Here is a 16,529-nt window from a genome sequence, read left to right as displayed (position 1 = left end):
ATTAATTTCTTTCTATTTTTGGTAGAGACGGGGTCTCGCTCTTACTCAGGCTGGTCTCGAACTCCTGAGCTCAAACGATCCGCCCGCATCGGCCTCCCAGAGTGCTACGATTACAGGTGTGAGCCACCGCGCCCGGTCAAAGCTGTCTTTATTTTACTTGTATGTATACTTTAAAAAACTACTTGATATTGAAATAATCACAGATTGAAGAAATGTAATTATTTCTTTAAGAGAATTCTAAAGAATAACAAAATATTAATAAAGTAGAGTAAATAATAAACCAATCAGAATTGCTACAAAACAGTGAGGAAAAAAACAGCAAAATTTAAAGGTGTAAGAATTTTAATTGTTTACATTTCTTCACTTCACATTCATTCTTCAGATTCCAGAAATCTAACACTTGCTACTGCTCTCAGATCACAAAAGACAACCTAACTGCCAAAGCCAATCATCCACATTCAGCTCTTAACCAACAGAGTGTCTGCAACGCTTGACACCTTTTGACAAGAAACTCCCTTAAGAAATCCAGTGTATTCACCCTAAAAGTTATTTCCTCTCATGGCTTCAATAATCGCTTATCTAAAATTTTTTACTTCAGATTTGATCTATCCTTTGAGCTACAGATCCACATGTCCCACACAACAGCGTGGAATCCAAATCTATTTTCTTCCAACCTTCTCCTTTTGCATACCTCACTTCACTTAATCACATCACCATTCAATCAACTGCCCAAGAAAGGTATCTGGAAGCCATTCTAAAATCCTCCCCCTTTTTCTGACTTCTTATCTGCCCCTTCTGAATATATCTTTTCTATCTCTATCTTGCTTCAGGGCCTCATAATATTTTCTGGGGACAGTTTCCAAACTGATCTATCTGATCACTTTTCTCTAATCCATCTGTCACACTGCTGTCAATGTAATCTCAGTAAATTATTCCTCTTCTTAAAATCCTTACCTTCTCATTGCTTACAGGATGAACTCCAAACTTTTAGTGTCTTATATAAACAAGAGGCTTTATGATCTGTCCTCTTCCTATCTTTCCAGCCTGATCTCTTGGGTCTTGTATTAGACTATTAATATTAACACTGAACTAACCACAGCATCACATCTCCAAGCCTTTTCAAAGCTGGTTTCTCTGTAAGAAATAGTCTTCATCCCTATTCTTTGCATGCTAAACTTAAAAGTTCTTCCCAGCTCCTTTTAAATGAGTCCCTCACTTCTCTGCTCCCCAAAATGCCTTGTGAATATCTCGATATTGGGAATTATCAATAACTTATGTGTATATATGTCTGTGTAATCCGCAAAATTCCTTTAAGGTAGAAATTATACCTTATTTATAATCACATTCCCTGCACTTGGCACACAACAGGCATAAAGTAATTGTTTGCTGAAAGAACACCTACCATCATAAGGGAATAGTTAAGAACAAAAAACAATTATAGAGTGTTCCCTAAACAAAATTAAGTCCTCAGTTTCAAAGTGATCAAAATAAAAGATATCTGAGCTCGAATTAGTACTTTTGTCTAGTATTTTGCTTAGCTAAACATCTTCTCAAATGTTTTTTAAGAGGATACCTAAACCTATTTTCACAGCTACCTGAAAATAGTATATTAAGTTTCTATTAGAAAATCAAGTCACATCTCCATCCAAAAGAGTAATTGTGAAGAAGATAGATTCCAAGATAGAGAGTAATTAACAAAAGAATTTAGATTTGTGATATAATAAAGAATATAGCTGGTCTTTGTCTCTTGGTTTTAAGGCACAGAGCTTCAAAAACCCTTGGAATTTCCTAAGTCACAGGAATGTCTTTGTTACGCCAATGAGGTGACTTATGTGGAACCAGAGACAACTTCAGGATGGGGCCTGGTCACGAGAAAGACCCATGGCATCGTTAGAGAGCTAAAACTCTGGGCCAGCCCAACCTCCAGGGAGTGGAGAACCAAAGAGAGAGTCCAATCACATGGCCAATGATTTAATCAATCATGCCACATAATAAAACCCTAATAAAAATACTGGACACTGAGGTTCAGTGTACTTTCTAGATTGGGGCACATAATGATATGCTGGGAGAGTAATGTGCCCAGATTTCACAAGGAGAGGTAACAGAAGCTCTATAAACCCTTCCCCCACCAAACGTTGCTCTATACATCTCTTCAATTTGTTGTTCCCAATCTGTATCCTTTGGAATAGAATTGTAATTGTAGTACAGTGGTTTTAGTAAGTTCTAACTTATTTTAACAATTTATTGAAATTGAGGAGGTTGCAGGAAGTATCAAATTTTTAACAGGCCAGGCAGAAGTACAGCTGGCTTGGAAACTCTGAAACTTGTGACTGGCATCTGAAGTGGAGGCAGAGTTGTGATGGATTTTGCTCTCAATCTGGGGTCTTCACTAACTCCAGGTAGTTAGTATTAGAATTAAACTAAATTATACAATATCCAGTTGGTGATAAAGAATTAGTGTCGGAGCAGTGACTTCTAATAGATCTTAGTGGTTTCTGCATATCATTTTCTAAAGACAAATAATAGACAAATTTTTATTCTTAAAGCAGATATTCTGGGATATATTAGACTTCCCTGCTTTCTCATTCCCTGAGGACCCTAAAACCAGGATCACATCCATCATTTTCACCCCAACTCCTGAAATTGTCCTCTTAGGTGATTTCAATATCCATGTAGATGATATATTCAACAACCTGTCTATCACCAGCCTGGACAACATAGCAAAGCCCCATCTCTACCCCAAAAAAAAAAACCAGAAAACTCAGATATGCTAACACTTGCCTGTAGTGCTAGCTACTCAAGAGGCTAAGGCAGGAGGACTGCTTGAGCCCAGGAGCTTGAAGATGTAGTGAACCACTGTACTCTGGCCTGGGCGACAGAGGGAGACCATCCTTTGTAAGCTCCTCACAACTCTTAAACTGGGACCTCAAATTCAAATGTTCCCTGTTTAAGTAGCTGAAGAAGGCCAGATACAACACATAACAGGAAATTGTGAGGACTGTGGCAAACAGAAGAATGCAAGCAGTAACGAAAAGAGGCCTGCCAATACTGAGCCCTAGCCATCGTCATCCAGAAAATGTGAATCGATGATTGCCAGATGTTCTGATTTTTTTTGAGAAGAATTCCAAATTTTTAGGTAAAATGTCCAGATTTGTAAATTTTAGCAATCATTTTTTTAAAACTGTAGAAATCATCACAAAGAATTATATATAAGCCAAAGGCTAACAGTTTTGAACCACTACTTTAAATATTGCAATTCCTCAGAGCTATCCAAGGCTGTCTTTTCCCCTCTCCCCCTATATTCTTTCCCTAGGGAAATATCATAAATGTATACAGTATGTTTGGTTCCTGTATGTGTTTCTGTATAGAGAGATAGCTCATATATCATTGATAAATACAAGAAATGATACCAGGATAATATGGAAGTTGTATGGTTCATACATGATTTTTCAAGGCATATAAATATTCTGAAGCACAAAACTAGCACCTGAACACAGTATTACTAACACAAACTAAACACAGAAAGCCATGGAGCAATGCAGTTCTGTTCAAAATGTACATTCAACCCACATTCTTCCTTTTGGCTCCTACTGGCCACAGACTTTTCTGCAAGTGTTTATTGTGTTGTTTCTCCCAATCTTTGTGCAAAATAAACAGGGACAAGGCCGGGTGCGGTGGCTCATGCCTGTAATCCTAGCACTCTGGGAGGCCGAGGTGGGCGGATTGTTTGAGTTCAGGAGTTCAAGACCAGCCTGAGCAAGAGCAAGACCCCGTCTCTACTAAAAAAAATAGAAAGAAATTATCTAGACAACTAAAAATATACAGAAAAAATTAGCCGGGTATGCTGACGCATGCCTGTAGTCCCAGCTACTCGGGAGGCTCAGGCAGTAGGATCGCTTGAGCCCAGGAGTTTGAGGTTGCTGTGAGCTAGGATGACGCCACGGCACTCTAGCCCAGGCAACACAGTGAGACCCTGTCTCCAAAAAAAAAAAAAAAAAACCTCCACAAAAATCCCAGCCTTTGCTCAGATTTCATCAATTTTTCCAGTCATGTCCTCCTATTCCAGGATTCAATCCAGGATAACACATTGTATTTAGTTGTCGTGTCTCCTTAGTCTCTTCTGTTCTGTAACAGTTTCTCAACCCTTCCTTGTTTTTTCAGATCCTTAATACTTTTGAGTAGTAGTACTGGTCAAGTATTTGTAGATTGTCCTTAAATTTGTTGTTTTGGATTTTTCCCCCTGATTAGACTGGGGTTATGGGTTTTTGGTAAAAATACACAAGAATGAAGTTCCCTTCCTAACACATTACATCAGGGAGTACACAATATCATCATGCATTATCAATGGTGAAGTTAACCTTCCATGTGATTAAGGTGCTTCTGCCAGGCCTCTTCACCATAAAGTTACTATTTTTCCCTCTCCATCCTTTGTTTTGTGAAGTAACTAAGTCTAGCCCATATTGAAGAAGCTCCACCTCTTCAAAGGGGATGATCTACATATATTACTTGGAATTCTTCTGCAAGGAAGATTTGCCCTCTTTCTACTATTATTTATTTAGTGAATCATTTATTTATATCAGCATGGATTCATCGATACTTATTTTTTAGATTCTAATCCAATACTATCATCATTTATCTTGTTATTTAAACTGTTCCAGCTTTGGTGATTGGAGATGTTTCAGAATAATATTTGTCCCGAGGAAATGGGCATGGTGGCTCAGGCCTGTAGTCCAGGCTACTTGGAAGGCTGAGGCAGGAAGATCCCTTGAGCCCAGGAGTTTGAGGCTGCAGTGAGCTATGATGATGTCACTGCACTTTAGCCTAGGTGACAGAGCAGGACACTGTCTCAAAAGTAATAATAATAATGATTATAATGTCCCAAGGGTGATCAATAATTTTGTAATACATGGAATACAGTAAGAAGTTTTCTGGGCATTTTAACATGATACCAAATTAATGTAAAATGAATTTATCTTCAACTTACGTATGGAAAAAATCAACCGAAGGCTGAGGAAATCAATTTAAAATAACATGTAGTTAAGCTGTCTTTATTTATTTATTTATTTATTTTTTTGAGACAGAGTCTCATTGTGTTGCCCGGGCTAGAGTGCCGTGGCGTCATCCTAGCTCACAGCAACCTCACACTCCTGGGCTCAAGCGATCCTCCTGCCTCAGCCTCCCGAGTAGCTGGGACTACAGGCATGCACCACCATGCCCGGCTAATTTTTTCTATGTATTTTTTTTAGTTGTCCGATTAATTTCTTTCTATTTTTGGTAGAGACGGGGTCTCGCTCTTACTCAGGCTGGTCTCGAACTCCTGAGCTCAAACGATCCGCCCGCATCGGCCTCCCAGAGTGCTACGATTACAGGTGTGAGCCACCGCGCCCGGTCAAAGCTGTCTTTATTTTACTTGTATGTATACTTTAAAAAACTACTTGATATTGAAATAATCACAGATTGAAGAAATGTAATTATTTCTTTAAGAGAATTCTAAAGAATAACAAAATATTAATAAAGTAGAGTAAATAATAAACCAATCAGAATTGCTACAAAACAGTGAGGAAAAAAACAGCAAAATTTAAAGGTGTAAGAATTTTAATTGTTTACATTTCTTCACTTCACATTCATTCTTCAGATTCCAGAAATCTAACACTTGCTACTGCTCTCAGATCACAAAAGACAACCTAACTGCCAAAGCCAATCATCCACATTCAGCTCTTAACCAACAGAGTGTCTGCAACGCTTGACACCTTTTGACAAGAAACTCCCTTAAGAAATCCAGTGTATTCACCCTAAAAGTTATTTCCTCTCATGGCTTCAATAATCGCTTATCTAAAATTTTTTACTTCAGATTTGATCTATCCTTTGAGCTACAGATCCACATGTCCCACACAACAGCGTGGAATCCAAATCTATTTTCTTCCAACCTTCTCCTTTTGCATACCTCACTTCACTTAATCACATCACCATTCAATCAACTGCCCAAGAAAGGTATCTGGAAGCCATTCTAAAATCCTCCCCCTTTTTCTGACTTCTTATCTGCCCCTTCTGAATATATCTTTTCTATCTCTATCTTGCTTCAGGGCCTCATAATATTTTCTGGGGACAGTTTCCAAACTGATCTATCTGATCACTTTTCTCTAATCCATCTGTCACACTGCTGTCAATGTAATCTCAGTAAATTATTCCTCTTCTTAAAATCCTTACCTTCTCATTGCTTACAGGATGAACTCCAAACTTTTAGTGTCTTATATAAACAAGAGGCTTTATGATCTGTCCTCTTCCTATCTTTCCAGCCTGATCTCTTGGGTCTTGTATTAGACTATTAATATTAACACTGAACTAACCACAGCATCACATCTCCAAGCCTTTTCAAAGCTGGTTTCTCTGTAAGAAATAGTCTTCATCCCTATTCTTTGCATGCTAAACTTAAAAGTTCTTCCCAGCTCCTTTTAAATGAGTCCCTCACTTCTCTGCTCCCCAAAATGCCTTGTGAATATCTCGATATTGGGAATTATCAATAACTTATGTGTATATATGTCTGTGTAATCCGCAAAATTCCTTTAAGGTAGAAATTATACCTTATTTATAATCACATTCCCTGCACTTGGCACACAACAGGCATAAAGTAATTGTTTGCTGAAAGAACACCTACCATCATAAGGGAATAGTTAAGAACAAAAAACAATTATAGAGTGTTCCCTAAACAAAATTAAGTCCTCAGTTTCAAAGTGATCAAAATAAAAGATATCTGAGCTCGAATTAGTACTTTTGTCTAGTATTTTGCTTAGCTAAACATCTTCTCAAATGTTTTTTAAGAGGATACCTAAACCTATTTTCACAGCTACCTGAAAATAGTATATTAAGTTTCTATTAGAAAATCAAGTCACATCTCCATCCAAAAGAGTAATTGTGAAGAAGATAGATTCCAAGATAGAGAGTAATTAACAAAAGAATTTAGATTTGTGATATAATAAAGAATATAGCTGGTCTTTGTCTCTTGGTTTTAAGGCACAGAGCTTCAAAAACCCTTGGAATTTCCTAAGTCACAGGAATGTCTTTGTTACGCCAATGAGGTGACTTATGTGGAACCAGAGACAACTTCAGGATGGGGCCTGGTCACGAGAAAGACCCATGGCATCGTTAGAGAGCTAAAACTCTGGGCCAGCCCAACCTCCAGGGAGTGGAGAACCAAAGAGAGAGTCCAATCACATGGCCAATGATTTAATCAATCATGCCACATAATAAAACCCTAATAAAAATACTGGACACTGAGGTTCAGTGTACTTTCTAGATTGGGGCACATAATGATATGCTGGGAGAGTAATGTGCCCAGATTTCACAAGGAGAGGTAACAGAAGCTCTATAAACCCTTCCCCCACCAAACGTTGCTCTATACATCTCTTCAATTTGTTGTTCCCAATCTGTATCCTTTGGAATAGAATTGTAATTGTAGTACAGTGGTTTTAGTAAGTTCTAACTTATTTTAACAATTTATTGAAATTGAGGAGGTTGCAGGAAGTATCAAATTTTTAACAGGCCAGGCAGAAGTACAGCTGGCTTGGAAACTCTGAAACTTGTGACTGGCATCTGAAGTGGAGGCAGAGTTGTGATGGATTTTGCTCTCAATCTGGGGTCTTCACTAACTCCAGGTAGTTAGTATTAGAATTAAACTAAATTATACAATATCCAGTTGGTGATAAAGAATTAGTGTCGGAGCAGTGACTTCTAATAGATCTTAGTGGTTTCTGCATATCATTTTCTAAAGACAAATAATAGACAAATTTTTATTCTTAAAGCAGATATTCTGGGATATATTAGACTTCCCTGCTTTCTCATTCCCTGAGGACCCTAAAACCAGGATCACATCCATCATTTTCACCCCAACTCCTGAAATTGTCCTCTTAGGTGATTTCAATATCCATGTAGATGATATATTCAACAACCTGTCTATCACCAGCCTGGACAACATAGCAAAGCCCCATCTCTACCCCAAAAAAAAAAACCAGAAAACTCAGATATGCTAACACTTGCCTGTAGTGCTAGCTACTCAAGAGGCTAAGGCAGGAGGACTGCTTGAGCCCAGGAGCTTGAAGATGTAGTGAACCACTGTACTCTGGCCTGGGCGACAGAGGGAGACCATCCTTTGTAAGCTCCTCACAACTCTTAAACTGGGACCTCAAATTCAAATGTTCCCTGTTTAAGTAGCTGAAGAAGGCCAGATACAACACATAACAGGAAATTGTGAGGACTGTGGCAAACAGAAGAATGCAAGCAGTAACGAAAAGAGGCCTGCCAATACTGAGCCCTAGCCATCGTCATCCAGAAAATGTGAATCGATGATTGCCAGATGTTCTGATTTTTTTTGAGAAGAATTCCAAATTTTTAGGTAAAATGTCCAGATTTGTAAATTTTAGCAATCATTTTTTTAAAACTGTAGAAATCATCACAAAGAATTATATATAAGCCAAAGGCTAACAGTTTTGAACCACTACTTTAAATATTGCAATTCCTCAGAGCTATCCAAGGCTGTCTTTTCCCCTCTCCCCCTATATTCTTTCCCTAGGGAAATATCATAAATGTATACAGTATGTTTGGTTCCTGTATGTGTTTCTGTATAGAGAGATAGCTCATATATCATTGATAAATACAAGAAATGATACCAGGATAATATGGAAGTTGTATGGTTCATACATGATTTTTCAAGGCATATAAATATTCTGAAGCACAAAACTAGCACCTGAACACAGTATTACTAACACAAACTAAACACAGAAAGCCATGGAGCAATGCAGTTCTGTTCAAAATGTACATTCAACCCACATTCTTCCTTTTGGCTCCTACTGGCCACAGACTTTTCTGCAAGTGTTTATTGTGTTGTTTCTCCCAATCTTTGTGCAAAATAAACAGGGACAAGGCCGGGTGCGGTGGCTCATGCCTGTAATCCTAGCACTCTGGGAGGCCGAGGTGGGCGGATTGTTTGAGTTCAGGAGTTCAAGACCAGCCTGAGCAAGAGCAAGACCCCGTCTCTACTAAAAAAAATAGAAAGAAATTATCTAGACAACTAAAAATATACAGAAAAAATTAGCCGGGTATGCTGACGCATGCCTGTAGTCCCAGCTACTCGGGAGGCTGAGGCAGGAGGATCACTTGAGCCCAGGAGTTTGAGGTCGCTGTGAGCTAGGCTAACGCCATGGCACTCACTCTAAGCCAGGGCAACGGAGTGAGACTCTGTCTCAAAAAAAAAAAAAAAAAAACAAAAACAAAACAGGGACAATAAACTAGAACCAGCTATCTCTGGCATTGCTACTTTTATCTGCCAATGACATCCTTTTGTGTCTACACTTGAGCAGCTTCAATCCTTTCTATCCCCTTCTATCAAGCTACCTTCATCTTTTCCTAGAAAGTTAACACCTATGTTTACTGTATTTCTTTATTTATTAAGCAATTTAGTATTTTTTTAACTGCTTCTTTTAAAAAAATTTTTTTCTTGGTGCGCTTGGTTACAAAGTTGCATAAGTTTTGAGAGTCTGCTCCCAGCTCTTATTTTATCCAGAAGCGCCCTTTTATTTTTAATGAAAGATATTGCTAAACAAAATTTTTCAAAACTCAAAGTGAAATGCTCTTATCTCCAAGCCCAAACTTCTCTACTGAGCCCCAGACCTAAATATCCAATTGCTTGCTCAACATCTCTACTTCAATGATCTACAGCCACCTCAAACTTTGTATTAAAAAGCAAACTTGTGTTCTCCTCTAAATCTGCTTCCTCTCCTTCAGTCTCTTCTGTCTCAGTGGAAGGCAACATCAATCTCCAAAATGTTCACACATAAGTCTACCACCACCCTGGCTGACGCACTATCATTTTATCTAGACCACTACTAACAAGTTTCCTTGTAATTATTTTTATCCTCTCCAATTCAGTGTTAATACAGAAGCCATTACTTCTTTGTTTTCTCTCTTCTCAACTGTTAAAAGACATTTTCTAGATGTTACAAATGCATTATCTAGATTTCTTTCATGTCTTTTTGTATCTGATTGAAGCAGCTTTTATAAAGATACCTAAAGGTATTCTGCAAAATAAAGTCCTCCTGAATTAATATTCAGCTAAATTTTACAATGTTGAAAATTTCAATGCTTGAATTTTTATTATGAGACATACAGGGTTAGTAACATATACTTTCTGTAACACAGAAGCATTTATAACTAGATAATATATAATAAAAATCCTGCTAGGCACAGTGGCTCATCCCAGCTATAATTCCAGCTACTTGGGAGGCTGAGGTGGGAGGATCACTTGAGGCCAGGAGTTCAAGACCAGGCTAGGCAACATAGCAAGACTTTGTCTCTAAAAAAATTTTTTTAAATTAGTAGGTGTGGTGGAGCGTGATTGTAGTCTCAGCTACTTGGAAGGCTGAGGTGAAAGGACAGCTTGAGTCCAGGAGTTCAAAGCTACCTGACTGTACCACATTGCACTCCATCTTGGCAACACAGCAAGACCTCATCTCTATTAAAAAAAAAAAAAAAATTCTGCACACTAACAGATATCTAGTGAGCCATTTCTCAGTACACAAATTGTATAGTAGCTATTTTGCATAAAAAAGATAAATCATTTTTCCTGGTTTCTAAAAGTTGGATAAATTTTTCTTCTTCTCAAAATACAAAATTAATGCAAAGATATTCCTTGTCTTGCTTCTTACATCTAAAGAAAATGAGAACTTTGAAGATTACAAAATACATTTACAAAAACAAAAAGAGAGATCTATTAAAAGTTCACATGCATGCATTAGGCAATCAGTGGAAAATAATCTATTCCTCTTAACAAATAACAGGCGACAAAGTAACTCTTACCTGTCAAGGTCTGTACTGCCCTTTCACTGGAAGGCAGTGGCTCCTTTCTGTGAGGCCGATTTAGTGAAGTGTCCTGTGCAGAAAAGAGTCCAGGGCTGTCAGCTAATTTCTTCCGGCCACTGGAGTTAGGGTTTGAAACTCTGCAGCTGCCTATTGCACTTGTGAAAAGGTTTGTATGTTCATCACTGCTGGCTGGCTCAGAGTTGGGAGTGAATCCTCCAAGGGATAAACTTGGAGAACTTTCCGAACAGTCAATCTGTAAAGGTGTCTGCAATCCCAAGGCCAATGGACTAGAATCTGAAGGCTCTCGGTGGACCCACTGTTCTTCTCTGTTTATTAAGCTTTTTGAAGGAGATAGATGAGGGCATGACATGTGACACCGGTGCTTCTCCTTATGTTTATAACGCTCTCCGACAGCATCCTTTCCAAATCGATAGCGCTTTAGAGACTCCAGCACAGATCTTGAAGAGCCAGTGTCCATGGAAACCTGGGGCTGTTCAGAAGAACGGTGTTCTCTGTGTTTGTGACGGTGCCTATGTTTGTGCTCAACCATCCAACCATAGGCCATCTCAGGAGGGACACTGGGGTAGGTACTCATGGAAAGGAGGGGAGTCCTGCTGGTTGTAAGAAAGGCCTCCTGTCGAAGTAGCTTATGCTTTTTCTTGTGGTATTTGGTGGGATTGAGAAGTAAATGACCGGCATGCATATAGGAAGGAGGTGGAAGTGGAGTGGTGAAAGAAGGAGATGGAGGAGGTGGATAAAGAGTGGGAGGATACCTTCCATAGTAACCTAATCCTATGGGAGCAGCTGTAAGGGGTGAAGGAGAATAAGGCATGCCATAAGAGGGATAGAATCCAGTACTAGAAAGAGGAAAACTAAGGCTGTGCATAAAAGGCATTTCAGCCATTGCCTCCCTCATCTTAGGGGGTCTCCCTCTTTTCTTTTTTAAGTCGGGTTTTCGAATGTAGTGCAAAGGGTCTAAGGGAAAAGAAGGATGGGTATAGAAACTATTAAAGTTGATTCGAAAAATAGTTGGCAGAAGATCTCGGGGGATAAAATGATGACTTCGATGGGTGATCCGAATTTCACTTAGACGACTTATCAGTTCCTCCAGTTCTGCAATAAAGTCTGGATCCTGTCTATTTCGAAGTTGGGGATATTTCTTTTTCCGTTTTCGTTTCTGCCTTTTCATCTTGTCATAGCTGAGGTAATCATGATTCCTGCGCTTACACTTGTGTTTGTGTTTTTCTTTAAGACTGCTTAGGACTGTAGAGGTTTCAGGGGGAATCAGAGAAACATGCTCAAAAGAATGCCTCCTCTTTTTTTGCCCACAAAATTTCTCTGCCCTGTCTGATGTGCTGTTATTATCTGTTCCAATTCCACTATCACTTGGAATGGTCTCATCACTATGAGACTCACTAATTGGGGAAGGAGTAGCTTCTTTTAGAGATGTGAGTTCACTCAAGTGTGAAGGAGAATTTGGCAACAAAGTAGGAGGAGACAACCGCCTCCTCCCCTTTGAGGCCTTTTTCATTGCAAGAGTCTGAATCATACTGCCCTGTCTGGAGTGTAAATGCAAATATGGCACCGAACTGGGTTCAACAAAGCCTGCATCACTACTTACAGGGCTCTGACCTCCACTAGTCCCAGAAGACTGAGAGCAAATAGGTGATGGAAGAATCTCAGAACCACTAGCTGATGAAGGCAGCAAAGGGGGAAGAATCTGTCCTAATGCTGACCCAGCTGCCTGCTGAGCTGTTTGCTCAAGGACAGCAAGGCTGGTAGGGCTACCAGTAAGAATGCCATTTAAGACAGTTTTTGGTTTGCGACCCCTTCTCTTTCCTATGTAAATAGTTCCTTTCTTACTAACATTTATCTGTTGGCCCAACTTAGAGCCAAATGTGGCAGCAAGACTTGATACTGTATTATGGAGTTTGGATTGCACTTTCCCTTTATTACTTGATTCTACAGAGCTTGAAAGAATCTGATTCAACAGTTTCTTTCTCTTTAAAGTTTTCATTTTATTTATTTTGCGGATAATTGTTTTCATTAGTTGTCCATTGTTTCTCTTAGTAATTTTTTTATCTGGTTCCATCTCAAGGTCACTCATACTACAGATACTTGGCCTATGACTGTCATCTAGATCATCTGGATCCTGAAGTTGATCCTCGCTCTCAAAGAAATCACTGCTACTTCTATGGTTGTCACTTTCAGACTCTATCTTGCTTGGACTTTCGGTAGCAACAAATGGCGCCACTGATAGTACAGGTGGCTTCATCTTGACTGGTGACCTCATTTGCCTCTTAGGCCTGCCTCTCTTTTTTGGAAAAGGAGACACAGACAGACTTTGTTTGAAGGAAGGAATTTCAATTTCTGGCTGTAAAATTGGGGGTTCTTGTTCTTCCTTAGATTGTAAAGAAAAAACTTTAGAGGCAGGGATTTTTAAAGTCCTTTTAGGTGGACCTTCCAGTTGAGGCATTTCTTTAGATTTAGGTCTTCCTCTTTTAGGCTTATAAATATCAGACAAAAGGTCACTAGAGACACACATACTGGAGGACAGTTTGTGAGTAGCAAAAGACTTATGAGATGGTTTTTCACTATCGGTTAAGAGAGCAAGGGATGGAGCTGTGGATTTGCTCAACTTTGGCAATCGGCGTTTAAGGAAGTCATGATCTACAAATGAAGGTGGTCCAATGTTTTTCATAAACTTGGCCGGCTCAGAATTACTATTTGATAGTGAGCTACAAGAAACATTTTTAAAAAGCTCTGATCTTTCTAATTCTAGCCCTTTTGGAGACCGGCATGTGCTTCTTGCCACCACTTTAGTCCACCGAGGTTTTCTTCCTTTTCTTTTTTTTAATGGTTTGGACTGCAAGCTATTACTTAGGCTTTCAGCAACTTGGCAGTGTTTGTCTGATGCAGTTACTGCACCAAGTTTTAGAAAAGGCTTGCTACTAAATAAACTAGTGAAGTTAACAACTGAAGGAGTAATGGTATGAATACTGGATTCAGTAGTCAAACTTGGCTTTTTTCCGAGGGAAGAACTTATTCTTGGAATATCTATATGGGTAGTTTTTGAATCATTTAGCTCTTTATCAATCCCTTTACATTCAATACTTATGCTATGACCCATTGACCTATGACCAATGTTCAAGTGGGAACTCTCTGAAGTAAATTGGTTCTTTCCAACAGATTCAGAAATTTCTTCCATTAGTTCTGTGGTAGGACTTAAAAGTAATGGATTAGGAGCCAATTGTGAAGAAGTTTCAGGGAGACTTCTGTTTAAAGGATTAACAGACACAGTAGGTGATGGGGAAGGGAGATTGCTTTCTCCTACTGCACTAAAAGGGGATTTAGCTGTAGATGCATCAGAAGCACCTCCCATTTGAAAGTCTGGAGAAGTGCAATATACGGGAGGTTGCTTTTCATGCTTTGAGGTTTCATAAGGTCCCCTTTCACTGGATGAGAAACTGTCTTGCTGAATGCATGTTCCTTCATTAAACATTTCTTTCTCCAAATTAATGATTTCTTTTCGAACTGAGAACTTTTCCAATATGCTCTCTTTATTCTGCCGTATAACATTCTTCTCAAAAGTTTTGCTGGTGGCACTGTCTTTCATGGATTCAGAAAGTTCCTGACTTTCATGATTATTGATGGTTGTACTACAAGAAGCCTTAAGTGGTTCCTGAGTGGGGAGCAGTGCTTCGGCTTTAAGGTTTATGGCATCTTTACTGACCAGTCCTGCCAAAGGACAACTCATTAGTTTCTTTCCAATGTCCTTATTAGCCAATCCCATTGCTGAACTTGCTACAATCTTCTTTGCACAGTCCTTGGCCACTAGGCCAACAGTAGAACCCAATTTCTTTCCCAAGTCTTTATTAACCAGTCCAACCACAGTGCCAAGTCCTAACTTCTTGCCAGACTCCTTATTCACTAAACCTGGAACAATACCAATTCCTAGCTTCTTTCCTGAATCCTTGCTCAGCAATCCTACTGTAGTGATAGTTCCTGGCTTTTTGCTTAAGTCTTTATTAATGAATACCGCTGTGGTGCCAGTTCCCAGTTTTTTCACAGAGTCCTTATTGACCAACCCTACTGCTGCATTAAACATTGGCTTTTTCCCAGGATCTTTAGTTACCAATCCAACTGCTGTGCTGATAGTTGGCTTTTTTATTAAGTCCTTATGTATTATTCCAGCTACAGAGCCAACACCTGCTTTCCTGATCAAATCCTTGCTAACCAATCCTCCTGCAGTGCCAGTTCCTAACTTCTTCGGTTTTGTCTTGGAAGACTTGGAGGGAGGACAAGTAGCAATGAGCTGTGCCAATTTTTCTGTTACACTAGTTCCTCCATTAAGTAATGCTCTGTCCTTTAAATCAGGATCCCGGCTACCAACAAGAGTAGGTGGTGTTGCATTAATATAATCTGCCATTTCTGAGTGCACTGGAGATAGCTTCTTAGACAAAGGATTGTTTTCTCCCTGTGAATGAAGATGGATGATTTCTTCAGACTGGCATTCAATGGCTGCAACATCATCTGCTTTCTTGTAAAACTTTGAAGGTTCCTAAAATTTGAACAAAAAAAAGGTTTCAGAGTGAGAGAGAGTAAACTTGATACCACTTTGGCTTAGCTTTACAATCCAACAAACTAATTGATCACGTATCAGTCTTTACAAATAATCTCTATGATATTTTTTGACATTTTTTAAAATGGCATATCAATACTCTCTACTTTCATCTTACTTTTGACTGATTGACTAAATATAACTGAAGCATATGGATGTACTGTTTTGGAAAAGAAAAATATTTTTAGCTATAGTATTCCATGATCCTCTTTTAAAATAATAGTTCGATGCCTACCTTCATCATTGACTCCAATGATTCCAAACCAATATAGGACAATCCCTAATCTACTTCTACTTAGTTAACTCATTCTAGATTACAGTATTGAATGAAGAGTCAAGTTCTCTCTTAATATGGAATATAAAAAACAATTTAAAAAAATCATATTTTCTGTAGAATGTGTTTTTATGTAAAATCTTAAGAGCTGAAAGCAACATTTAAGTCATTTACTGTAAATTGTTACCTAACTCATAAATCTTCACCATATACTTTAGAAATGAATTCACTACTTCACACAACAGACTCTTTCTTTTGCAAAACCACTGAAAAGTTCTTCCTAACTATAAAATATTCATGAAAGACTTGAACAAATGTAAAAACACACTGTGTTTGTGGATAGGAAGACATAAAAATGAAAATTTTCCCTAAACAAATTTACAAATTTAATGCAATCCCAGTAAAAACACTACCAGAATTTATTTCAGCAAATAGAAAAATTGATTGTAATGTTCACTGGGAAAAATATACGCCGCACAAGAATATCTAGGAAAATATAAAAAGAAGAAATGCAAGGGCGGCCAGGCGCGGTGGCTCATGCCTGTAATCCTAGCTCTCTGGGAGGCCGAGGCGGACGGATTGTTTGAGCTCAGGAGTTCGAAACCAGCCTGAGCAAGAGCGAGACCCCGTCTCTACTAAAAATAGAAAGAAATTAATGGACAACTAAAAATACATAGAAAAAAATTAGCCGGGCATGATGGCGCATGCCTGTAATCCCAGCTACTCGGGAGGCTGAGGCAGGAGGATCGCTTGAGCCCAGGAGTTTGAGGTTGCTGTGAGCTA

At 38.8% G+C, this 16,529-nt stretch overlaps 1 protein-coding gene across 1 annotated transcript in view; it reads right to left on the bottom strand.

Annotated features, from left to right (window-relative positions):
* The window catches only part of ASH1L (ash1 (absent, small, or homeotic)-like (Drosophila)), a 215,715-nt gene that overhangs the window by 137,990 nt on the left and 61,196 nt on the right, over nucleotides 1-16,529 (bottom strand). The window contains exon 3 of the mRNA XM_012658674.1: nucleotides 10,849-15,412. Within this exon, the coding sequence (XP_012514128.1) occupies nucleotides 10,849-15,412 (4,564 nt within the window). The remainder of the gene's footprint in view (nucleotides 1-10,848; nucleotides 15,413-16,529) is intronic.

Source organism: Propithecus coquereli, unplaced genomic scaffold (assembly GCF_000956105.1).
Source record: "Propithecus coquereli isolate 6110/MARCELLA unplaced genomic scaffold, Pcoq_1.0 Scaffold59, whole genome shotgun sequence".
Classification (NCBI taxonomy): Eukaryota; Metazoa; Chordata; class Mammalia; order Primates; family Indriidae; genus Propithecus; species Propithecus coquereli.
This window is presented reverse-complemented; position numbering and strand designations above follow the sequence as displayed.